Raw genomic sequence first — 24099 nt, 5'->3', positions numbered from 1 at the left:
GTTAAAAAATATTTTCAAATATTGGAGAAGTACCTATGTAATGCCATACAGCAGTTATGGAAATTCCATAAAGAACAGTTGACGCATTCCTATGCCTCTTTAGGAACTCGTTAGCCATCCACGTCCCAAAAGACCGTGCAAACTTAATCACGGCTGACAGTTGACAACCGCGTCCTGTGTCGCTTACTCTGTGTGTATATTATTTGTACCTGGCAACTAATTTGTATTCGTTCGTTCAATTCAATCGTTCATATTATTATTTCATTCAATTTTCTAACAACAAATACAAAAGTAGACGAAAAGAAATACTCTAATTTGTTTTAAATTTACTTATAGTTTATGTGGTTTTTTAACTAGAAAAGTACCAGGTGCAATGAGTAATAAAAACTGCTGTCTAACCTGCCTTAGTACCAGCAAAGAAACACGGAATATTCACACAGCAATATCCATATCAGGAGATGATATTCGTCTCTCTGATATTTTGCTTAATTTCTACAATTTTAAGGTTTATTTCGAATTTATACCATTCATATAATTATAACGTGTCTTCCCTTTTTTGTTTAAGCAGTTCTTTCATTGATTTTAAGTAAATTTTCATATTTTTCCAGATCCCAGATGACGGCGAACCATACCCAGAAAATATTTGTATCTCGTGCGTTCACCAACTGACTATAACATATTCCTTCAAAATTCTCATAGATTCTTCATTTAAAACCCTATCAGAAAACCTATGCCAAGCAGAATCTGATAATGATTACAACGAGTATTCCTATGAATCAGAAGATGAACCGATTAAGCTTCCGCCAAAAAGCAGTTTTACGGCTAAGAAAGTACACCAACGGAAGTCAGTCAAAATGGAATTGGTTAAAGAGGAGCCAAAACCCTTATTCTGTGTGGAATGTAAGAGCCAGTACTTCTCAGTACAAGCTCTGAACGAGCACTGCATGAACAACCATCCTGTCAGATCCACCGTGGGCAGAGATTGTGAGTATTGCAGTGAGAAATTCGATGACTTCAGATCCCTGGCCCGTCACAGGAAGCTGCACCTCAAGCCATATCTTTGTGAGAATTGCTGGGAAGGTTTCTTCACAACCGATGACCTGTCTACACACTCATGCTTGAGGAAGGATAAGAGCAGTGAGCTAGAAAAGCCAGACAGAGCTTTAAGGCAATGTGACCAGTGTGGGAAGTCATACCCTCCGGGGTACATCAAGAACCACATGCTGACGCACAGTGACGACCGCCCGTTCCACTGCAAACTATGTCCAAAGAAATTTAAAGTAAGTGGCGGCCTTCACTCTCACATACTATGGAACCACAAGAGAACTCGCAACCACAAATGTGAGATATGCAATGCTACATTCATCTCGTCTAGCTCTAGAAGCTCACATATACGAAAAAACCATTTGAAGGAAAAAAAATATGCATGTAAGTGTAGTAAACGATTCTTTTCTAAGTCGGAGCTTGAGAGGCATATGCTGACACATACAGGAGTGAAGAATTTCCATTGCCATCTGTGTGACAAATCATATCAGACTCGATATGGCTTGAATGTACATTTGAAGTCACATTCACAAATGAGTTCTCAAATGAATTTAAATGTACTGAGTTTGTAAAGCTTTTTAACTCAGGATCTTATAATTTAATGGGTGCCACAAATGAGTTGATAAATATGATACTTATTTCAGTTACTTTATTATTGCTCTGGAAATGTGTAAGTAAAGTAGGTTTGAAATATTTCTTGTCATTTAGGTAATAGTAGTCTGAAGTCCAAGAATGTTTTTCTCTGAAATATAAGTATGTACTAACATAATACTATCTGAGTGATTTAATTTGTTTTATTCTTGTTACTATTGCGAAGTCCTGTTGAAACCACTCGTTTTTTGCATTTTCCTTGATGTGCTATGAATACATCTGAAAAGAGAATAATATAGGTTTAAGTAACAAGCTATTCTATTCTATTCTCTGTGGGGGTGTAAGTACCTGCACCTGGCTCTCTCGAGTGGAACCTTTGTGCATATCCCCAAGGTCTAAACTGCCTTCCTAAGCTTGGACCATTTGCCACCACGCTGGTCCACTGGGGTTGGTGGGTTCACATATCTAGATGTGCTAAATCTAGATATGCAGGTTTCCTCACGACGTTTTCCTTCACCGTAAGAGAGATGGTATACATTGTACTTAAGTTAAAAGAACTCATTGGTACATGTCAGCGCCGGGATTCGAACCCGCATCTCTTGCGTGAGAAGCGGGCGCTTACCCGACTGAGCTACCACCGCTCTAGTAACAAGCTATAGAATTTTTCCATTTGTGGATGAATAAGGCTGAGCCTCTGCTCATCTCTCTAGATTTGAATAAGGCTTATTTTGTCAAATTCACTGGAACAATATTTTTAGGGTTCCGTAGCCAAAATGGCAAAAACGGAACCCTTATAGTTTCGTCATGTCCGTCTGTCCGTCTGTCCGTCTGTCACAGCCGATTTACTCGGAAACTATAAGTACTACAGTGATGAAATTTGATGGGAATATGTGTTGTATGAACCGCTACAAAAATATGACACTAAATAGTAAAAAAAAGAATTGGGGGTGGGGCCCCCCATACATGTAACTGAGGGATGAAATTTTTTTTTTCGATGTACATACCCGTGTGGGGTATCAATGGAAAGGTCTTTTAAAATGATATAAAGTTTTCTAAAAAACATTTTTCTTAAAGTGAACGGTTTTTGAGATATCAGCTCTCAAAGTCGTAAAAAGTATGTCCCCCCCCCTCTATTTTTATAACTACGGGGTATAAAATTCTAAAAAAAATAGAGGTGATGCATGCTAATTAACTCTTTCAACGATTTTTGGTTTGATCAAAGTATCTCTTATAGTTTTTGAGATAGGTTGATTTAACTGTAATTTTGGTTAAGTTATTGTGCTTACTACCCTTTGTGCGCGAGCCCGACTCGCACTTGGCCGGTTTTTTATTCTAATGCAAGCTGTAATAGCTGTGGTTGATATTTCACGTTAGATGCGGGTAGGGAGGTAGACTAGGTACCAACATAAAAATATAATTTGCAAGAAGACGTGTATGCAGGTATACCAGAGCGTGGGGGAAGACCTGTGCAGGCGATCGTAGTAAAATCTATAATCAATTCTCTCAGGTGAACGTGGATCCTTCCGGTAACCCGGAGTACCCCACACACAGACACTACGGCAAACGGTAACGGTATTACTGCGCAGGCATCCTCATATGTACCTGCACAGGCGGACCTCTCCGGTAGTCCGGTACAGTGTATAAAGTGTATTGCCTACTTAAATATAGAAGTAACGAAAATAAAAACTTTTTTTCTCACTTAAATAAAAAAGAATTTCCGTTCAAGTTCCTTAAAATAAAAGTTTTTTTTATGTTAGGTTCATAGAATAATAACAGAATTTTCCATGAATATAGCGTTATAAAGATTTTTTATGGCTACTCGTTTCCGTCTTCATCTATCAAAGTGTGATAATAAAAGTTGCCGCTAGAATGCGTTGCCCCCTCTAGACTAGAACTAGAACTATAGTAGGTACATACCATACCTAACATAGGTAATTTATAGTAACAAGATTTCAATACATTAACAAAACATGAAAAATATACCTATTTTGCTGAAAGAATAATAATAAAGTAACAATTTTTTTAAATATACCTTCACTTACGGAAACAGCTTCTAGTTATACCTAATTATTAACAACATATTTTTAACTTATTGTTATCATATTAATGATTTTAGGTACTAAATGAACGAAACCCGGACTTAGGTAAGTACAATAACTAGTTTTGATACTTACTGACACCACAATCGCGAGCACATTTAAATCTTCCCGGATTGTAGTAAGTAATTTTATTCGTGCCACACACAGGTGCATACTCGGTGGTCGTCGGGCAGTCTTGTGCACATTGCGTCTGAACGGGATCGGTGCTACTGAAACATATTCATTTTATTACGAATATACTCAATATCGGCACTTCAATTAGTGCGTTTACCAGTCAGTCTGTTAGTTTTCTAACTGTACTGTACCATATACCACAGTAAGGTTTTCCGGTTTAATATAATAATAATGTCTTTGGGTAAGGTACTGTGGTACCTAACTACCAACCTTATTTTCGTTAAGCACAGTAGATAAAGTAGGTACGTCACTCGGAGCTGCTCATTTCGTGTACCTACCCTACTAAAATAGCGAGGTAGGTATTATTTATAGTTATCTTCAGTCTTCACCACTTTACTATTCTATTATGTTCGCTTAATTCAACTAAAACGCACTTACTTGTTGTTAAATTTTATCCCATCTATTGGAGGAGAAACTGCTGATACCAGTACTGGCCTTCCCAGAACAGCTACTGGTTCGTCATCATCGGCATTATCGTCTTCATCGTTGTTAGTGTTATTAAAATTTGATGAATCGTCGGGTTGCGTATTAGAACCAGAATCCACCTGGGGTTTATTATTCAAATCAACACTATTGGTTCCTTGGGGAGAAGTGTTTTGCCAGCTTGGGGTTGACGTTAAGGTCGGTATTTGATTTTGCCAACTTGATGTTGACGTTTGTGTCGGTATTTGATTTTGCCAGCTACCTTGACCCGGAGATTCAAACATTTCATGTTGTCCCGGAAATTTATCATGGTCAGAATTTTCTAACCAGGGTTTAAAGTTTGGTGCTCCATTTGGACGCTGTAACACAATCGCGCATATAATATTTAGTGGGCACACAAAAATAAAAAATATTTAAAATACTTTTAATAAAAATATTCCAAGAAAAACGAAGTAGGGTTAGTTACCTAGAACCGAATAAGACATGCTTGATAGTTATGCGGAAAATAAATGAATGAATTGTTAGTTAATTTAATTTGTTAGTCACAGAGAATAGATTTTATAGGTATGAAATAATATGTCTGATAGGATAGGATAGGACATAGGATTTAAGTCATTTAAGGTAACCTAGAAGGTGAATCATGACTTAACTCATGTTACATATAGGTTATGTACAAAATACACTACCAAGGGGCTATGTCCAGAATTTGGTGGCCTACCAAACCAAGGGTCGGGGTGGTTGAAATGACCATATTGATTATCTTGAAAATACGGTGCATGTGGTTGAGGACTATGATGGTACCCGTGGCTTGGAAATGCTTGGCCTGTGTCCAGGTTCCAGTGTGGTCTTTCAGAATAATGTGGTCTAGGATTCTATAAAATAATAGGAATAATTACTTTTCATCGCAAATCTCAAAAAAGGTTCTTCAGAAAATCTGTCTTCCACAGGTTAGGCGCTTCATGATTTTCATGAGCTATCCACATCTAACTAACGACATATTAGGTAGGTAGGTAACTTTATTGTCATATTATAATAAATAATGGCATTGAAATAAAATTAAAAACAACAACCACTTTAGCTACAACAGTGACCGTTATCATCATCATCAGCCCGTAATCATCCACTGCTAGACACAGGCCTTTAAAATGTATAAAAGACGATGGCCCTTTAGAGGAACACGAAGTCTTAATTTTATTCACTAGGTAGATACCATTTTATAATGAAAACATTCAGAACTAATAATTTACCTATTCCTAGATAGGTACACTTACACCTTGGTGTTCAAATTTTAATATTTATTACTTAGGTACCGAAATTGCGTAGTTATTATTTCTTGTAGGGGTGGGGATAAAATCCACTTGAATGGTGGGAAAAACTAATGTAGGTAGGTATTTACTTAACTCGTTAAATTGTACTTTAAAATAATGATCCATTGTTACCCAAAAATATATTTTAACATTGTTAATGACAAACACAAACTAGTTAACTACCTAACACAAAAGTATATTCATACTACCTAATTAAAATGAAAATAGTCATAAGTCACCTAGTTACCTGTCCAAACCACGGTCGATGACCATGGTAAATATTTTGATCTGGCGCTACTGGGTATAAATTTTGGCCGGAGCTCCCATGATGGTCAAATGGAGGCTGAAAATTTAAATAAGGGGGGTTGGTTCAACATAAGGTAAGTATATTCTTGAATATACCTAGTGTTACTAAGGTAGGTAGGTACTTACATGATCGAATTGAGGAGGGAATCCGGGATGACTAAACCCGAAATGCTTCCGATTGAAAGATCCAAGGCCAAATAATCCGGAATCGAATGTGTTTGGATTATTTTCGTGATATGGCACGAATTCATACCCTACGGAACTTATGATTTGGTTCGTTTTCACAAAACAAGGATTAAAAGTCACTGAAACACACAAAACATTCATAAGTAAGTATTAAAAATAATAAACTGCACAAAACTCTTTGTTTATTATTTCGCACTGTTTTGGTCCTTAAGCAGTAGGTAAAAGGGAAAAATCAAAACAAAATACTCACGCGTGATAAGGATACCGTTCGTAAACAATGTTATAAAAAACATGCTGTGATTCCAATAGACTAATCAAAGATATAGTCTATGACAAATAATGCAACCGACGTGTTTGTAAAACAATATCCCCGACTTTATTGACCGTGCGTTTGTGAGTAATAATATCCAGTTTGACCAGTCGATACTAGGAGTGATGATTACGTAGAAGCACGATATATACATATTATCATAAAAATATTTTAATTCGTTCGTTCGTTAAGCAAATTGAGTGAAACTGCTGCTGTACATTTAAGTTACTTATAAGATTTGTACGTTGTAAATAAGCAGGTAGGTATATAGGTAATAAATGTATTCTATTCTATTCTAGGTAAGTATATAAGTAGGTATTATAATATTATGTTGTAATAGAGACAATATCGGTCAATTAAAATTCCTACAATAATATGCTTATTCGTTTGATTTATAAGTAGGTACTTACTACCAGGGGTACGGATGGATACCCTACCAAGCATCGTCCAAATATCATACCGAAACCGGCGCACTATCGCTTCAGTTTTCAGATTTAACTACCTATGTTAGTAACAGACACCTCGAAAGCTATAAGTACCTAGTTAGGTTATTACCTAATGTAGTTACCTACATTAAAGTTGGTCTTCATGTAAGATGTGATCTCTAGAAAAAACCTCAAGCATAGCTCAGCAACCCAGCATAGGTACTTGGATTTAACTGTCTAATTTGTTTTCGAGTTTTCGGATGAATTCCTTCGACCACTTAAAGCACTTGTCGGTTTTTTCAAATCTGTGAAAATATTTGAGACTTTTAAATCTAACTATTTTACAGCTCGACCATGCTCGACATAAAAAATAGGCAGCGGAAACTCAATAATAATTTTAGCTAAAACTAAACAATCGGTAGGTATTTTTTATTTTACTTTGTCTTTAACCATATGCATTTTTAAAAAATCGAACTTTTTATTTTCGTCTCTTTTATGTCAAGATTTTAGGAAGTTAAACTAAATGTTAGTCCTATCTAATAACGATAACGAACGGCTTCTCCCCTTACTGTCCCTTCTCTTGACGCTCAAGTCTTGTCCCATCACTAATATGACAGGAAAATTCTGGTATGTCATTGTCATTCTTGTCAAACAGTTGTCAAATCAAATCGCGTTGCTTCACTTGTGTTTTTCGTGAATTCATCTGAATTTATTTCTGTTAATTACGGTATGTGTCTTTACCATTACCTCCTCTATAAATCAATAGCTTATTCAGTCTCCATTCTCAATAAAAATACTAAACTCCGTGCGTTAAATTTACCAATAACGCCACCATTACGTTCCGCCGGCAGGTGACAAGAGAATATTTTCAAAATGAGCGGTTGCCCCTTCAATGACGAGCAGCTGGCGCAGCTGAAGGCGTTCGTGGAGCTGTGCCGGTCGCAGCCGCAGGTGCTGCAGCACCCCAAGCTGTCCTTCTTCAAGGATTACCTGACTTCCCTCGGAGTGTCCATTCCGACGGCCACTTTTGGTTCCAAGAATTTTACGGCACCCGGTGGTGATAGGTAAGATATTGTTTTTGTTACAGTATGATAATTTACTTTAGTGTTTCCAGGAAGACGAGTTGTATAATCTTAGCTCTGATTGCTGAAGTAGGTATGTAGACTTTTATAGGTGATGTTACTGTTAATTCATCATAATTAGACTGGCCTCCAAGACTAAGTTAGTTTAAGCACCAAAGAGCATTAAAATACAAGTTAGGTCAAGAACTTTTTCATCATTCAAACACAATGTTAAGATAATTTAGACTGATGCAATACAAAATGTCAATAACTCTTCACAATGTTAATTCATTATCATCATGCCATGTGATGCCTAATCATAGTGTACATTGCATTAACACAATTTAGGAATCATATCAAAGTCTATTCTCTACCATAAGTAGGTAAGTATACACTCACTACAATGGAAAAACTGTATCCATGGAAACTTCTAGAATAAGTAATTTATTTCCACAGTGCGGGCAACAACAATGCGGCCGAGCCTTCCTCAACATCGGAAGAAGAATCTGAACCAGAGTCTGATGTGGAACTTGACTTGGAAGGTAAAGTAACATTTACTCACAACATAGTTTGATAACCAATAAGTGAGGTAGTGTTTTTTTCTGAGAATTCTTCATAGTCAATAGTACTTAATTATTTATCTATAGCATTTAGAAGTTCATCACCTTCCCTTGTAGTAACTGCATGAAGAACTGAAGTCTGACATACACTTGACTGTTTTATTTAAAAAGTGTTTTGAACATCATTTCTTACCATTTTACAAGACTTCTACAAAATGTTGACTGCGAAAGTACCAATGTTAATGCCTACTGCTAGCTTATTTAAAATTTAAAATAATGTTAATTAGTATATTATTTAACTTCAACTTCATTTACATTTACTGAATTACTACTGACATATTTTAAATGTCTAGAAAGAGCAAAGCTCATTTCTTTGTGATATCACAAAATTATATATATAGATAAACAACCTTTTTATATGAAGAAAGTCCTAAAAATCCTTAATTGTAATCAGATTAATCAGTCAAATGGGAATTATGATATCTATGATCATACTGTCTACCCTCCAACTAACTTGATCAATGATTAACCACAATAGCACTGGATATAAGTGTGCAAGGTACACAAGAAAAGTCAATTTCCCTACCCCCTCATAACCCAATGGGTTAATGAAACATGAGTTACATCATGCATAAATAAGCATGCTGGGCAAATGCTGACCTTACTGCATTGTAACATCCACTTTTAGCCATAATATGTAACTGCACTTTATTGATCTGCATATTCTACTACTACCTTCTGTATTTAACAAAGAAATTGGTGTTGTTGGTTGAATGTGTGTATCTTTCTGAGATATTTTTGACATACATTAAATTTCTCAACTATACTTTTTCGTTATGTAAGCTCATAATCCTTGACTTCTTGTAGTTTATATGAATTAGGAACTCATCCATGGGTTACTAGTCTTCAAGAAACTGTAATTAATTCCATCTGGCTTACAATTTTTCAGGTATCATCGAAGAAGACAAGCTTGATGACTCACAGATCATGGGAGACGCTTCAAAGGAGGAGATCCCTGACGAGGAACGAGACCAATCTGATGAAAAGCGATCTGAGGCCATGCGGGCCTTCGCTGACCAGAAGTATGATGAGGCCGTCAAGTTGTACTCGGAGGCCATCCAGCTGAACCCACAGAGTGCCTTGTTATTTGCTAAGAGAGGACAGGTATGACATCAAATCACTTTTCTTTGTCCTTTTTCCATTATATTTTGGTTTAGTTAATAAGGGAACAAAGGACAGATGTGGATTGGATACCCAAGTTCTTAATGCATAAAGTACCATAAAGTGCCTTGTTATTTGCTAAGAGAGGACAGGTATGACATCAAATCACTTTTCTTTGTCCTTTTTCCATTATATTTTGGTTTAGTTAATAAGGGAACAAAGGACAGATGTGGATTGGATACCCAAGTTCTTAATGCATAAAGTACCTACCTAAAAAATCTTTTACTACTTTTGCAGCAATTTTGCTTGATCAATTATGTATTATTGGCTTATGGTTAAATTGGTTCATGACCAAATATAAGTTCATTTTATAAGCTTCACCCTAGAGACAAAAAAAGAGAACATGAACACATTGCATAACAAAGATGATGAGCCAATCACAGCCCACCATACCTTTTAGCAGGTCCACAACAAGCACTAGATTAGCCAGCCAGATAAGTCATCAGTCGCTAACTACAGATGCCATACTATACATTCTGTAACACTCCAGGTGTACCTGAAGATGTCCCGTCCGAACGCGTGCATCAAGGACTGCACGCGCGCGCTCGAGCTCAACTGCGACAGCGCCGCCGCGTACAAGTTCCGCGGACGCGCCTACAGGTAACATCTATATATGAACCTACCTATCTAGCCAACTTTCGCGCTTATAACATTATGACCATACTAAGCAATTTTAAAAGATTTTGATGCTATCGAGATGCCAGGGTCGTAGCGCATCCGTACTGCAAAGGCTCCTCTGACCAGGCCGGGTGGTTTAGCCTGGCGGGCATCTGAACAACTGGTATTTGTATTTGTTCTACCCTGCAGTGAAACTTTATGAATTTTTATTACTCCATCACCGTATAACGGCTAATAACGGAGTAATTTAGTGTGTAGGAAACTGACACCCTGAATTAACATATAAGCAACTTTTCATCCCAGAATCCCAAGGGTGTTTTATTTAGGGAGCTCGCTGGCTAAATAAATAAACTAAATGGCCGGATAAATGTATTTCCAAATTTACCATGATACCAATAACCCAGGGAGTTTCTCAAGTACTTACCATCAGTGAAAACATTTAATGGCTTACTATTGTTTACGTACATATCTAACTGCTTTCTTAAAACAGTCGCTACTTGATAGTTTTCCAAACAGACATAAATAAACTCATTCAACATCATTTCCACAGGCTACTGGGCAAGTTCGAGGAAGCCTCCCACGACTTGTCCGAATCTCTCAAGATCGACTACGACGAGCAAGCCAACGAGTGGTTCGCGGAGGTGAAGCCCAACGCGGAGAAACTGCGGCAGCATAAGCTCAGTGTGCAGAGGAAGCGGGAGGAGAAACAGGTATTATTGTGATTTAAATGGAGTATTGACATCAACCCGTGATAAATAATTGGCCCTGTAGCACAGGGAGCTAATAAGACGTGACAAAAGTTCTCCGTCGCGCTCACTCATGAAGCTGCGCGATGTGAGGGACGGCGATGGAAAACTTTTGTCACGTCTTAAATGGGCCCTGTACTAGCCCTTCTGGACTTAGGCCTCTGTTACTGATGCACACGAAAGCCTAGCTTTGTACTACAATTTGTATTATCATAATCAGCCCTTATTTTAAAATCATTTAATTTAAACACAAGAAGTTAAGTGAAGCCCCCAATGGCCCCTATTTTAAAATCATTTAATTTAAACACAAGAAGTTAAGTAAAGAAGTTTTTCGTTGGTAATATTCTGATGCGTTGTTGTTAACTGTACTTCAATATTGCAGGCGTAACCTTCTCCGTTTTACTCCTAATTTGGTGCATAGTCATTGAAACATTTTTATTATAATAATGCATTAACACAATGTCAACCTTACCCCCCAGCACCGCGACCGCGTCCGGCGCGCCCGCAAGGCTCAAGAAGCCCGCGCCCGCGCCGCCAAGGCTCAAGCTGAAGCCGCCCAGTCCGCCCCTAGAGGCTTCCCCAGCGGATTCCCCGGAGCAGGTACGTGGGCTTGTACACCTCAGCTGAGGCTGTTGGAAAAATTTAATGGATATTTTTTTATGTAGCCATTTTAGTGTCCCACTGCTGGGAAAAGGCTTCCCCATGTTTACTCCACACGTCTCTATTGTCGTTACTTAAGTAAAAATGTACAGTCAGCTGCATAAAAAGCTGTACACTTTTGTACCTTTTCAAACTCACAAACTGCCTATTGACAGTTTGTTATGTAGCTAGTTCGACAAGGAACAAAAGTGTTAAAGTGTATAGCTGCTTATGCAGTTGACCGTATCCTAACTAATATTATAAATGCGAAAGTAACTGTGTCTGTCTGTCTGTCTGTTACTCTTTCACGCCAAAACTACTGAACGGATTTGAATGACATTTGGTATACATATGATCTAGACCCTGAGAAAGAACATAGGCTACTTTTTATCCCGGAATTCCCACGGGAAAACTTTTTAAGGCGCAGCGAAGCTCGCGGGAACAGCTATTAGATATAAGTAAATGTACTACTTATATATAAGCAAAAAGTTGAAAAGATGCTCGAGGAGTTTCTTTTGCTATTTCTTTCCTCCTTAATGACGGGGCCTTTGTGAAATGGTGGTAGATGACTATCGGCCAATAATTGTAATATTTTACGTCGATTATAGATAGAGCTTCCACTATGTTATTGTATTTTAGACGTTTCCTTATGTCCTGGTAAGTAACGTTGGTTTTCCTTTGCAGTCATAAAATATGTATGGGATTTCGACTGTCAAAAAACCAATAATATAAAGGACGGAGTATAAACAATTTGACTTTGACAGGTGCAGGGTTCCCGGGGGCTGGCGGGTTCCCGGGCGCGGGCGGGTTCCCGGGCGCCGGGGTGAACCCGAAGGACTTCAGCAATCTGCTGTTTGATCCGGAGATTATGGCTTCTATTCAGGTGGGTGGTTTTTGATTGTAGTTGTTGTATAACAGATAGATCTTCTGTTCCAAAATTCATTTTAAAATAGTATATTTATTTTTTAAAATTTTGCATTGCATTGTATTATTATGCATTCACAAGTAAGTCATTAAAAATTACCAACTCCCATTTTAGCCTTAGGTACAAACTCACGTGATTAAACGCTTTAAGAACTATGAGTAACATAACATTTATTTGAACTAGGTGGCCCAGCGAACTTCGTACCGCCTCTTACCCTACCCTTCTTACTTTTTAAACCTTCCCTGGATATCCACGAATATTTCAAGACCAAAATTAGCCAAATCGGTTCAGTCATTTTTATTTATACAGATTTATAGAACTAAACCTTTGTGCGCAAATTATTAGCTATGTTTTTAAAATGCTTCTGTGTAAAAATTTGTTTTTTTGTGTGCAATAAAGTGTATATAAATAAATAAACCTTTATCTCACTCACTTTAGGACCCAGAGGTCGCTGCGGCGTTCCAAGACGTGTCGGCCAACCCGGCCAACTTCGCCAAGTACCAGAACAACCCCAAGATCGCGGCCGTCATCGAGAAGCTGCAGAATGTGCTGGGGAAGGGTGGCGCCGGCGGAGCGGGGCCTTTCGGAGGTATGTGGTGATGAAATATGATGTAGAAAGGACTAGTACGGGGCGCATTTAAAATGTGACAAAAGTTTTGCATCGCGCTCATTCGCAGGCTTAAGAGCGAGCACGACGGAGAACTTTTGTCACGTCTTGATAGCGCCCCGTGCTACAGGGCCATGATAATTATATTTTAGTGGCTTCGGCGTACATGATCCACAGGCCAGCTTCACCGAAAAGCTATAAAATTGCAGTTTTCATGCCGTCGATCATGGTCTTTATAGCGTTGTGTGCGAGGCCGTGGCTAGGCAGCCCGGAATTCTCGCTAGCCAGGTTGCCCCGGTTGGACTAGGCCTAAAAACCCTTCCTTCATTGGAAGGAGACCCGTGCCCCAGCAGTGGGGACGTAATGGGTCGTGAAGAGGTTGCCCCGAGACATGAAAATGAATGTGGCTGCGTCAGTGTAGGCTTAAAAGCGATGTGCACGAGGAAGTTTTACCTCCTGTAAATCTTTCGGCGACAAATACAGTTTATAATACTCGTAGTCCTCTCAGTATATCGCAGTACCCATCACTTTGTCCACAACGCCCAAGGTTAGCTGAAAGAGAATGCTATTAGCATTCAATTCGTCTAATGGCTGATTTTTCAATGGGCAGATAAACGTTACCTGAGGAATAATTCTGATGCTGTCACATGTGAATATTTGTATTAGACAGTGACAGCAACAATTTTATTCCTCAGATAACGTTTATCTGACCATTAAGAAATCAGCCCTAAGTTTAACATTATGTGCAATAAAGAGCTTAACAATAATAATATAATCTCCTTTGTCACGTATCTGTGTGGCAGACTTCGAAGAGTATTTCCATTTAAATTATAATTTCTTAATTCCCAGGAGCGGGCGGCCCAGACGGCCCAAAGCCGCCAACGGATGATGACGTTGGCCTCGACTAAATATTATCTACAAGCTAACTGTATCCTGAAAAATGCTAACTGTATACTGAAGAATGCTAACTGTATCTACTAGCTACACATTGTATATTGGAGTATAGATCACATCTGATCCCTGAGGCGGTTGTTTCAAGCATTTTGTTTTTGAAATTATGAACAAAAATTGCTAATGTCGTCATTGTATCGTTCTAAAGAAACAGTTATGAATGACAAACCGACTGACTACAGTCGCATTTTTACTGGCAAAATGCTTAAAATATTCCTCTCATATTAAATGATAATGGCACTAATGTAGGTTAAAAATAATTATGAAGACTAACATCACTAATTAAGTTGGTAACTTGTTGAGCAAAAATCTTTCTGCATTCTGGCTACAATGTTGTTTTCGCACATTTTTTGCCAAAGTTTCGGTTATTCTATAAGGAATCTGTTGGAATTAAAAAGGTTTACAATCTAACTTTCCTATTATGTGCCATCTATATACCTTTGCTTGCTACTTTTCGACTTGTGGGATATAATCTAAATTCTACATTTCAATATTTCTGTCCCTCAGAACATATTAGATATAAGTCAGACTGCTTAAAGTAGAATTAAGATCTGCAATAAAGACCTAAATGCCAGTTTATAAAATTTATAATCAAATCATTGGTGCTCAGTGGCATTTTACAATTAAGCTAAGTTACTTTCTAAATCATCTTCAGAAAGTGATAATTTTATTCCATTATTAGTATCTATAGGTATATTATATTAACAAAATATCTGAAATAGATGGGGTAAAGTTTGCGTTTCAAAGTATAATACAGTTCTATTTAATTATGTTGACTTATAAAAACTGAAAATAATGGAACTTATTTGAAACGCGTCTTTGTCACCATTTTAAATGCATTTAACGTTCAATTATGTTTTTCATGAATTAGTCTTTTTATATTATTCTGATAAAAAATAATTTTATTTTACTAGTCGTTCAATGTTGCTTTATATGATTTTTGTGAAAAAAATTGCCAGTATGTAATATGTCTGAATTATTGTAAGTTGTTTTCACGGTTCTATCCAATAAAATAAAGCAAAAAATCCCCTTTGGTTTCATTTCCATCTAAAGAACTTTAAAAACAAAACTTTTAATTAAGTAAAACGCTTTTAACATTTAACTACATACATTTATTACCTTATTTACAAGCTTACATTACACCTCATTGATTCTGCCGCGTCCAAGCCTGATCTTCTTTTCATGGAGTTTCAGCCAGGATGGCATCTCTTTCGGCAGGGGATGTGCGTTGGGGAACCTCAATGGAGCTGGTGGCTTCTTGAATGGATCTAAATCCTTCAGCTTGCGCAGTAAATACTCCTTGTTGATTTGCTGGGGGTCCCGGTATTTGTCCATGTAAAGGTTGAATGGTTTGCGGCGCGGAAACCACTCTTGAGGGCGTATGTATGGCGCAGGGAAGTCATACTCGAAAACTGAAATAGGATGTGAGTTATGATATGTTATAGACATTAGTTAACTTTATGAAACAAAATGATTGCAGCTGGCGACTTTGTGTAGCCCTTTGTTTTACCTACAACAAATTAACAAGATAGAGTGTCAGTGCAAAAGAAACACATCTTGACAAATAACACCTCACTTTTCAAGGGAACTCTTATTTTAAAGTACCTAAAAGATTTTATTTATTTAGAAGATTTGTGACTTTTATCTTGGTATTGACAGTAAACAAAATGCAGACAGTATTTAGCTTTGTTTGCGACTTTTATTAAGTTGTGCTGCTAAATGCTATCAAACCACTTACCAGGCTCCTTAGTATTGAGTGTTTTGTGAAAGAACTCCTTCACAGATAGATCCCAGTCACTCTGGTAGAAGGCCAGCCCTGCCGGAGTTATCTTGTCCTGGTACTTCTTGTACCATTCTCGGGTGACAAATGTTCTGTCTTCTAGTGCAGGCTCGGTCACTGAAAATGAAAAAACTATATTATGAAGTCTGACAAAATAGTTACAGTTTTTTTTGGCATAAAAAGCATTTTGGTTTCTTACCTTTTGGAATATCATAATCAACTCTGCCATCCTGCTTGTAAAGCACAAATGCATATCTGTGATATCCAGTTCCTTTTAATGGGAAAGGCTGTAAGTACTCCACTAATGTATCTCCCTTCTCCACACAATTACCAGGAATATTAGCTACAAGCCAGTGTACATACTCCTTGTCACTCTCAGTCAGATGCCCATCGAGACTGGTGAGAGCCAATGTCCACATATCATTCCCATCAGCCTCAAACAAAACAGTTGGAACCTCCTTGGCTTCCAAAGGTTTGATAACATTTCCAGTATACACTGGCAGGCAAGAACCATCCTTCAAGTCATAGAGAACTTCCAAATTCAAAAGTGGAAGAAAATATCCCTCACCATAGAGGTGTTCAAATATACCATAGTGCTCCGCTATGTTTTTTTTGTGGACTGGACCAGCTGTTTCCAGCCAAACCTGCCTCACTTGGTCTTTATCAACTTTGATTTTGTGATCTCTTGCCATCTGTTCAAGGGTTTTGTCTGCTTTAAGTTTTTTCAGGTGTGTTAGCCTCTCTGTCCGGACTTCCTTTGAGGGTTTCCTGAAAATATAAGTGTGCTGATTAAAAAACTTTGGAAATACCCATTTCAATCTATTTTTGCAAGACTTTGCTTAGATTGAAGAAAATTAATATTACCTACATCAATCAAGATCGTAGGGGCAAAGAAACTTAAGAAAGTGCTCAACACTGTGTAATTCCTCATAAATCTTTGAATACCATTCTAATATTTGTTTATATGCTTTTTTGAGGTAATACAGACAATGCCTATGCCTACAGCATTCAACATTAATGTAACAAGAAGTTGGTTTATTACACACCTCAGTTTTGGGAATCCAATGTCAACCTTAGCGGTGTACAGCTCATCTTTATAATTGAGTTCGTCTAGCCGTTCCTTGAGACTCCTCGCTACAGTGGGGGCTTTTCCTCGGACTCGGTGACCTAACCTCACTTGCTGGTATTGAATGTTCACAACGGCTGCACGAAACGAGTTCAACATGTTGACGACGGTAGTCTTTAAATGCAGCAAAACTATATCAGTTTACTATCTTTATCATTAGAAATTAACACATTATTCTTTCAAAATGCATGAAAAAATATGAAAATAAATGAAAAGTTTGACATTTGACAATAATTGACACTTTGACGTCTGAAGTGACAGCAAAATTTAAATTAGTGATGGGTTAACTTATCTCATTCGAAATATCGATACACTATAATAAGAGCAGTACGGTGGAAGTTCAGTGAGTGGTGGTAGCTCAATCAGTTAAGCGCCCGCTTCTCTCGCCAGAGATGCGGGTTCAAATCCCGACTCTGACATGTTACAAAAATTGGAATTTAAGTACAATTGTATACCACTGGCTTTTAGGGTGAAGGAAAACATCGTGAAGAAACCCGCACAATGCACGTCTATTTATTTATTTTAACACTTTATTGTACACAAAAAACATAAATACATAACAATTTATAAACACAGTAAAAGCATACAATGGCGGGATTATTGCCAAAAAGCAATTTCTTCCAGCCAACCTTTGTTGGTGGATAAAAGAGTTACTTACGAGCTATTAAGTTACAGGTACAACAACAGTTACAACAAAGAAAATTAAAAATTAAAACAGTACTAATTCAATACTAATATAATACAGCCTTCAATTCTTGTTGCTCAATCTTAATAATACCTAATCTAGATTCTAGATGTTGTGTAACCTAAGTGCATTGTACTCATTCAAAAACCGCGATACGGCTATACGACTACCGCACTGCGGATTACAGTCGTGAGCATAATGATGTATTTAAGTAAGTTATACGAAGTTTAGAATGATGAGTGTATTTAAAGGACTTGTTAGGTTTTTGTATCCATAAGTTTGCTACACGCAACACATGCCGGCCGCCTAGCCAACGGACATGCCGCCGGTACTGTGTGTAACTACCTTAGGCTATATCTGATTGGTATAGAATAATCATTACTGCTGCCAGGCTTTAACATTGCATAAATAAGTACAAGTAAAATATACAAGTTTCACACTTAACATGAACATGACTTCGCTGACTGGCTTGCTTATAGCCTACTCGCTTACAGCTTACTATAGCATGTGTCCTATGACAGCTGCCAAATTATCACATTTTATTTGTCGTTTGTTTCTGTTTTTATTTTCAAGGGAAAAGAAAATATAAAATAATATCTACCAGGCATAGCTATCTGTCAATCAAACTAAGGAATCAAAGGAGTATCAAGTCTAGCCAGCTACTGCGTTAGTAAAACAAATGTTCTAAAATATTTGGCACTGAGCGCTTACCGCCTAGATTTTTTTTAACTTTATTTACCTATTTATTTATTACTTTATTAATAGATACATTTAAAAATCATATAACTTAAGCCTTAAGCTTAAACACGTACCGTTAATTTACTGATAAAATATAAATTTATTTATAAAACAATATATTTATGTAACTATACTCGGCAGTCTATTCCGATAAATGTTCATGAGATATTATTTTATCGACACAAAAGAGCCATCTCTATCCATAATGACAATATTTTTAATGTTGGCTACAATGATTGTGAATTTGAATTGCCATAAGTAACAATTAACCCACTCACAATCACAGTATTTTGTTTCACTCCTCTAGTTACCATGTATTTGTACTTAAGTTTATTTATTTATAAAAAACATAATTTATACAATATAATTTCATCTTTACTAAGCACTGGCGTACTGTCCCATGCGATGGAAGACGAAATGATCAGGGTTAAACATAGTAACTAACACGTAGTAAACACTATTAACACACACAATTTGAGCAAATCTAATTTAGTATGGTCACCCATTTTAGGTCTATAGCTTATACCAACATAAAGATATGTACAAAAACAATTTCGACCAATCAACGTGCATGCTATCAACTATTTTTCCGAGTGGCGACCAAAAGTAGGGACTTGGACATGGTGTTTCTTGTGATGTGATGTGAATAGAACAATAAAGTGAGATCAATAAATTATAACAGATTTGTGTATCAGTGATTAGCTTTGTTGCTAATAGCGCCCGGACAAATTGTGTATGATGCGGTAGCAACGAACATTGACTGTCTTCCGTATTCATGTGGGTGAAAATCTCCCGAGTTTAATACTTTTCCTAAGTTCAGTTTTATAATAGCCATTTACACATGGCGAGGAGTCACGTACACACAAATCAGTGAAATGTACCTATCAGATTGACGGCATTGCACAGAATTCAATTATATTTTGAGAAATAAACGCTTCCAGAGATGGATCTAAAGAATATACAGAAAAATGCCATGCAAAAGAGCGTGGAGTTTACTTTCACGCCTCCGCCTGAAGCGCCCGTATTCGAACCCACGGCCGAGGAGTTCGCGGACCCGCTCGGCTACATCGCCAAGATACGGCCCGTCGCCGAGAAAACAGGAATATGCAAGATAAAGCCACCAGCGCGATGGCAACCGCCCTTTTCTTTAGATGTCGACAAATTAAAATTTGTACCACGGATACAAAAAGTCAATGAATTAGAAGCCATTACGCGTCTGAAACTTTTGTTCCTAGAGAAAATTCTCAAATTCTGGGAGCTTCAGGGATCGCCACTTAAAATTCCGAATATAGAGAATAAAACATTGGATTTGTTTTGCCTAAAGTTTTGGGTAGATGAAGAAGGTGGATTTGAAAATTGTAATTCACCTAAAAAATGGCGTAAGATTGCAAATGCAATGGGGTACAGTCAAAATGCGCAAACAATGAATTTTCTCCGAAATAATTATGAGAAGATACTCTTGCCATTCGATATTTTCGAAAAAAGTAAAGCAGATATATTGAAAAATGTAAAAAAGACTGAACCTAAGCTTGAAATAAAGGAAGATGATAATAATATCAAATGTGAATTCAAAGAAATTGCAATAGAAACCATTACCAGTGTAAAAGATGAAGAGATAAAAGAAGAAAAACCTCACTCAAATATAAAGAAAACCAAGACTGGCTCTGACATCCACATGGATGCAGATTCTTCCAAACCTAAGCCTGAAAAGGAGGAAGACAAGCGTAATAGAGAACTCAGACGGCTAGCCACATATGGCCCAGGACCAAAAATGCCAGGTCTAAATGATGAAGAGTTTGACATAACGAAGTCCAGAAAAAGACCCAGGTATGATTTAGACCCTTTAGCAGTATACACCTGTGCCATATGCCAAAAAGACCACCGTGATGATCTCTTACTTATCTGTAATGGCTGTTCAGACACCTACCACACATTCTGTCTGAAGCCTCCACTTACTACTGTACCTGATGGTGACTGGAGATGTCCATGTTGTATAGCCCAGGAGGTGCACAAACCAGCTGAAGCATTTGGCTTTGCACAAGCTGAAAGAGAGTACACATTACAACAATTTGGGGAAATGGCAGATAAGTTTAAGTCTGACTATTTTGGCATGTCTGGTCATTTGGTGCCAACCAGTGTTGCAGAAAAAGAGTTCTGGAGGATAATATCATCAGTGGAAGAAGATGTGACTGTAGAGTATGGAGCAGACCTTCACTCTATGGACCATGGTTCAGGGTTCCCTACAAAGTCTTCACTTAACCTATTTCCAGGAGACCAGGAATATGTTGATTCTGGCTGGAACTTAAATAACCTCCCAGTGTTAGAAGGTTCAGTGTTACGGTTCATCAATGCTGATATTTCTGGGATGACTGTACCATGGATGTATGTGGGCATGTGCTTTTCAGCTTTCTGTTGGCACAATGAGGACCACTGGAGTTATTCTATCAATTATCTGCATTGGGGTGAGGCTAAGACTTGGTATGGAGTTCCGGGCAGTGGGGCAGAGTTACTAGAGAATGCCATGAAAGCTGCAGCTCCTGATCTTTTCAAATCCCAGCCAGACTTGCTGCATCAGTTAGTCACTATAATGAATCCTAACATATTGATGGTAGCCGGAGTGCCAATTTATAGAACAGATCAGCATGCTGGGGAATTTGTAGTGACCTTCCCAAGAGCATATCACACAGGATTCAATCAGGGATATAACTTTGCAGAGGCTGTCAATTTTGCCCCACCTGACTGGCTCAAGATTGGACGTGATTGCATTAGTCATTATAAGAATTTAAAGAGGTTCTGTGTTTTTTCTCATGATGAGTTGATCTGCAAAATGGCACTGGAAGGAGACCGATTAGATCTGGAGACCGCACTAGAAACACAGAAAGAGCTTGTCAATGCAACAGAAGAGGAAGGCAAATACAGGGCACTGATGGCCAAAAAAGGATTGAAAAATGTGAGGAGAACTGCATTTGAGCTGCTTGGTGATGATGAGAGGTTGTGTGAAGTATGTAAGACCACTTGCTTCCTATCTTCAGTTTCTTGTCTGGTGTGCAATCACATGGCATGCCTTCAACATGCAGATGAATTCTGCCAATGCCCTTGGGATAAGAAGTCACTGAATTACCGTTATGATATGGATGAACTGCATATTATGCTGCAAACTATTGATTTTCGAGTAAACAGTTTTGACAAATGGATGACAGACACAAAGAATATTCTTCTGCCCACCGCCCCAGATATTGGTAGATCCCAAAAACTGAAATCATTGGTGGATGAGGCAGATGAGTTGAAAATACCAAAGTGCTCATTGTTAACTCAACTAAAGGATGAGTATATTAAATCCACTGAGAATGTGGAACCAATAGTTATAGAGCTGGATGATGACTGAATAGTGTGGCGATGTTCTAGTACAAATGACAGTCTTAATATAGTATTATAGTGATTAAGATTTATTATAATTCAGAAGCTTATTTATATTGTTGTAGTGTATTTGTATGTAGGTACCATTTAAATCTCACAAGTGTTCATTGTCTAATAATCTGTTATATCGCCATAACACTTATTTGGAGTAATAATGTTATCAAAGCAATTCTTTATTGCACATTCCATCAATATACCTACTGGTTTATTTAATTTAAATATTAATAAGAAATTTAATATGTATTGATTGAGTAGTAATGAAGATAATTGAACTTAAGTTTTCTTAGAAGTAAATCTATAATTAATTTTGTCATCTATTTCATGTTTAAAATATGCTTCTCCAATTTAATTAGGTATTAGACGTAGGAATTTATGATAGGAATAATTCAATACTTACCTTTAGTTTGTAAATGGCAAAAATCTATTTAAAGTAATCTGTAAAAGTTGTTTGTATATAATATGATTTTGTATATCTTACAAGTAAGTGTTCATCACATTTCAATTTAAGTTAATAATACTTAAGTATAGGTTCTCGAGGCAATTTCATTTAGTTTTCGAAACAAGAGTAAATAGATATGTGTGTGTCCCACCGTTTTGGAGTTTTGTAAGTACCTATAAATAATAAATTTAGTGAAATTTAGATATACAAAACTTAATTTACCTACTTAGGTAGACTGCATAGGATTTTTTTGGTTAACAATTGTTCTAATTTTCTTTCTTGTATGATCGCTTTAATTATAATCTGAAACCTAAGATTCGGTTAAATATTCATTTTGATCTCTTAAATGTCTTCTAATATTTTGATAATAGTCATATAGCACAAAAAATATTTGTTTATTACTATTGAATGTTCATTGAAATATGAAAAGGCTATCATTCGTTACATAAGGTATGTTATATAAAAGTATTCCTTTTCTTCTTTTTATGTATATCCTGTTAAAACAGCTGCATGAAGAAAAAAATAATGAATAGTTCCCCCTACATGTGTAACTAAAGTTTGCAACTTTCTGCTTTACCTTGTGGTACCTTTTTTGCACTGTGTTTGCATAAATATTGAGAATTGTATTTTGTTAAGTACCTACTTGGTGTTTGAAAATTTTTATTGGAAAAGATTAGGCGTGGAATATTATCAATTTATTTTAGGAAGTTGACTGAAAACGCTCTTTCATTAGATAATTTAAGATTTTCACGGCACAAACAAAATAACACGGTTTATCATGATCAACCAGATAGGTCATGATGAACCAAAAAAACTAACTTATAACTTGACTGTCTACATCTGATTTGAGAATTCACAGAGTTAAGCAGAGCTATAATAACTATATGGCGTATTAACACAGTACAGCGTGAAAAGTTAGTTTATTGATCCCAGTTCTGCGTTTCTTGGTATATTTTATCATATCAGAGACAAGCCCTATTTTTCAACACTTACTTACTGTAATCATGTTTTTGTTTGTTTGCGATGCACCGTGTTATTTCCATTATCCGAATTTGGGCTGTATTAGGGAGCACATAATATTTAAAATTTAGTCGTAAAATATTTTATTTTTAACGTTTGACTGAAGTGTTTGGAGTGCAGCTTGGTAAATTATTTTGTGTTTGAGAATGAGTGAATTTTGAGGTAATTAAAACTGTGTTCTAGTAGTACGTACTAAATCACAATAGAAGTAAGTAGTTAAGTTATATAAATTCCCATTGCTGACACATATAAGACAATATTGTAATAGGTACCTAACAAATGTAATGTTCTCCAAAATACATAAAAAAATGTGAAGTTATTTGCTGATATATGTTCAGTTGTTTTACTGTGATTCCATGTGTGTAAGGACAAACTAGTTATGTTAGTGAAAAAATGAGTATTATTCAGATGAATTTGTAAACTAATAAAATGTCGTAATGAAAAAAGATACTGAAGATTTCCTTCGTTTTATTTTTTTTGTCACACCCTCTCCCAGCAGTGATCAGAGTTGAAATGTACGATTTTAATGTGCAAAAATAATTTATTAGCTGATAAAAGAATTAATAATTTAAGTACTTTTGTCGGTACATTACGTTCTATGTTAGGTATAATAAAAATATTTGGTGTAAAAATGCAGTGATTACATCACAAAAGCAGATAGCTTAACATAATTAGTCGTCAAAACATCGATCTATCATATT

At 36.8% G+C, this 24099-nt stretch overlaps 5 protein-coding genes across 10 annotated transcripts; 3 read left to right on the top strand and 2 right to left on the bottom strand.

Annotated features, from left to right (window-relative positions):
- The first annotated feature begins 291 nt into the window (after nucleotides 1–291).
- On the top strand, nucleotides 292–1743 carry LOC105389930 (zinc finger protein 26). Its single transcript, XM_011561139.3, has 2 exons — nucleotides 292–505; nucleotides 609–1743. Exons 1-2 carry the CDS (start codon nucleotides 374–376, stop codon nucleotides 1614–1616), a joined length of 1140 nt encoding a protein of 379 aa, XP_011559441.3. The 5' UTR covers nucleotides 292–373; the 3' UTR covers nucleotides 1617–1743.
- A 36-nt stretch (nucleotides 1744–1779) lies between these two features.
- On the bottom strand, nucleotides 1780–6634 carry LOC105389939. 5 transcript variants are annotated; one of them, XM_011561149.3, is made up of 7 exons: nucleotides 6381–6626; nucleotides 6077–6249; nucleotides 5886–5981; nucleotides 5018–5203; nucleotides 4287–4690; nucleotides 3810–3943; nucleotides 1780–1914 (listed from the first exon to the last, which is right to left on the bottom strand). In XM_011561149.3, exons 1-7 carry the CDS (start codon nucleotides 6421–6423, stop codon nucleotides 1829–1831), a joined length of 1122 nt encoding a protein of 373 aa, XP_011559451.3. In that variant the 5' UTR covers nucleotides 6424–6626; the 3' UTR covers nucleotides 1780–1828. The 5 variants fall into 5 exon arrangements, with proteins under 5 accessions (XP_011559451.3, XP_037974966.2, XP_037974967.2 ...); XM_038119038.2 differs by having other exon boundaries at nucleotides 6071–6249; nucleotides 6381–6621; XM_038119039.2 differs by having other exon boundaries at nucleotides 3810–3940; nucleotides 6071–6249; nucleotides 6381–6616.
- Nucleotides 6635–7472: 838 nt separating this feature from the next.
- Nucleotides 7473–14613, top strand: LOC105389955 (hsc70-interacting protein). Of its 2 annotated transcripts, none has more exons than XM_048624580.1 (10): nucleotides 7473–7592; nucleotides 7717–7929; nucleotides 8383–8468; nucleotides 9436–9650; nucleotides 10198–10307; nucleotides 10876–11035; nucleotides 11551–11671; nucleotides 12475–12593; nucleotides 13074–13224; nucleotides 14092–14613. In XM_048624580.1, exons 2-10 carry the CDS (start codon nucleotides 7739–7741, stop codon nucleotides 14148–14150), a joined length of 1212 nt encoding a protein of 403 aa, XP_048480537.1. In that variant the 5' UTR covers nucleotides 7473–7592; nucleotides 7717–7738; the 3' UTR covers nucleotides 14151–14613. The 2 variants fall into 2 exon arrangements, with proteins under 2 accessions (XP_048480537.1, XP_048480538.1); XM_048624581.1 differs by having other exon boundaries at nucleotides 7499–7590; nucleotides 7708–7929.
- A 676-nt stretch (nucleotides 14614–15289) lies between these two features.
- LOC105389962 (39S ribosomal protein L38, mitochondrial) lies at nucleotides 15290–17348 on the bottom strand. The gene is made up of 4 exons (XM_011561175.3): nucleotides 17020–17348; nucleotides 16173–16741; nucleotides 15932–16090; nucleotides 15290–15605 (listed from the first exon to the last, which is right to left on the bottom strand). The coding sequence occupies exons 1-4, from the start codon at nucleotides 17196–17198 to the stop codon at nucleotides 15331–15333; spliced, it is 1182 nt and encodes a 393-aa protein (XP_011559477.3). The 5' UTR covers nucleotides 17199–17348; the 3' UTR covers nucleotides 15290–15330.
- A 1705-nt stretch (nucleotides 17349–19053) lies between these two features.
- Nucleotides 19054–22002, top strand: LOC105389972 (lysine-specific demethylase lid). The gene has a single exon (XM_011561186.3). It carries the CDS (start codon nucleotides 19466–19468, stop codon nucleotides 21905–21907), a length of 2442 nt encoding a protein of 813 aa, XP_011559488.3. The 5' UTR covers nucleotides 19054–19465; the 3' UTR covers nucleotides 21908–22002.
- Nucleotides 22003–24099: the final 2097 nt, after the last annotated feature.

This window comes from Plutella xylostella, chromosome 12 (assembly GCF_932276165.1).
Source record: "Plutella xylostella chromosome 12, ilPluXylo3.1, whole genome shotgun sequence".
NCBI classification, from domain to species: Eukaryota; Metazoa; Arthropoda; class Insecta; order Lepidoptera; family Plutellidae; genus Plutella; species Plutella xylostella.
Note: the sequence above shows the minus strand (reverse complement) of the source record. Positions and strands in the feature narration are given on the sequence as shown.

Excerpts from the sequence above, each read along its gene's own strand:
- LOC105389930 (XM_011561139.3), top strand. The coding sequence starts at position 374 with ATGAGTAATAAAAACTGCTGTCTAACCTGCCTTAGTACCAGCAAAGAA. Across the intron at positions 506-608 it reads TTAATTTCTACAATTTTAAG|ATCCCAGATGACGGCGAACC; the intron begins GTTTATTTCGAA and ends ATATTTTTCCAG.
- LOC105389939 (XM_038119038.2), bottom strand. The coding sequence starts at position 6,423 with ATGTTTTTTATAACATTGTTTACGAACGGTATCCTTATCACGC. Across the intron at positions 5,982-6,070 it reads TCCCTCCTCAATTCGATCAT|CCTCCATTTGACCATCATGG; the intron begins GTAAGTACCTAC and ends TTAAATTTTCAG. Across the intron at positions 5,204-5,885 it reads ATCGACCGTGGTTTGGACAG|AATCCTAGACCACATTATTC; the intron begins GTAACTAGGTGA and ends ATTATTTTATAG.
- LOC105389962 (XM_011561175.3), bottom strand. The coding sequence starts at position 17,198 with ATGTTGAACTCGTTTCGTGCAGCCGTTGTGAACATTCAATACCAGCAA. Across the intron at positions 16,742-17,019 it reads ATTGGATTCCCAAAACTGAG|GAAACCCTCAAAGGAAGTCC; the intron begins GTGTGTAATAAA and ends TTATATTTTCAG. Across the intron at positions 15,606-15,931 it reads ACTCAATACTAAGGAGCCTG|TTTTCGAGTATGACTTCCCT; the intron begins GTAAGTGGTTTG and ends ATCCTATTTCAG.
- LOC105389972 (XM_011561186.3), top strand. The coding sequence starts at position 19,466 with ATGGATCTAAAGAATATACAGAAAAATGCCATGCAAAAGAGCGTGGAG.
- LOC105389955 (XM_048624580.1), top strand. The coding sequence starts at position 7,739 with ATGAGCGGTTGCCCCTTCAATGACGAGCAGCTGGCGCAGCTGAAGGCG. Across the intron at positions 9,651-10,197 it reads TATTTGCTAAGAGAGGACAG|GTGTACCTGAAGATGTCCCG; the intron begins GTATGACATCAA and ends GTAACACTCCAG. Across the intron at positions 12,594-13,073 it reads AGATTATGGCTTCTATTCAG|GACCCAGAGGTCGCTGCGGC; the intron begins GTGGGTGGTTTT and ends CACTCACTTTAG.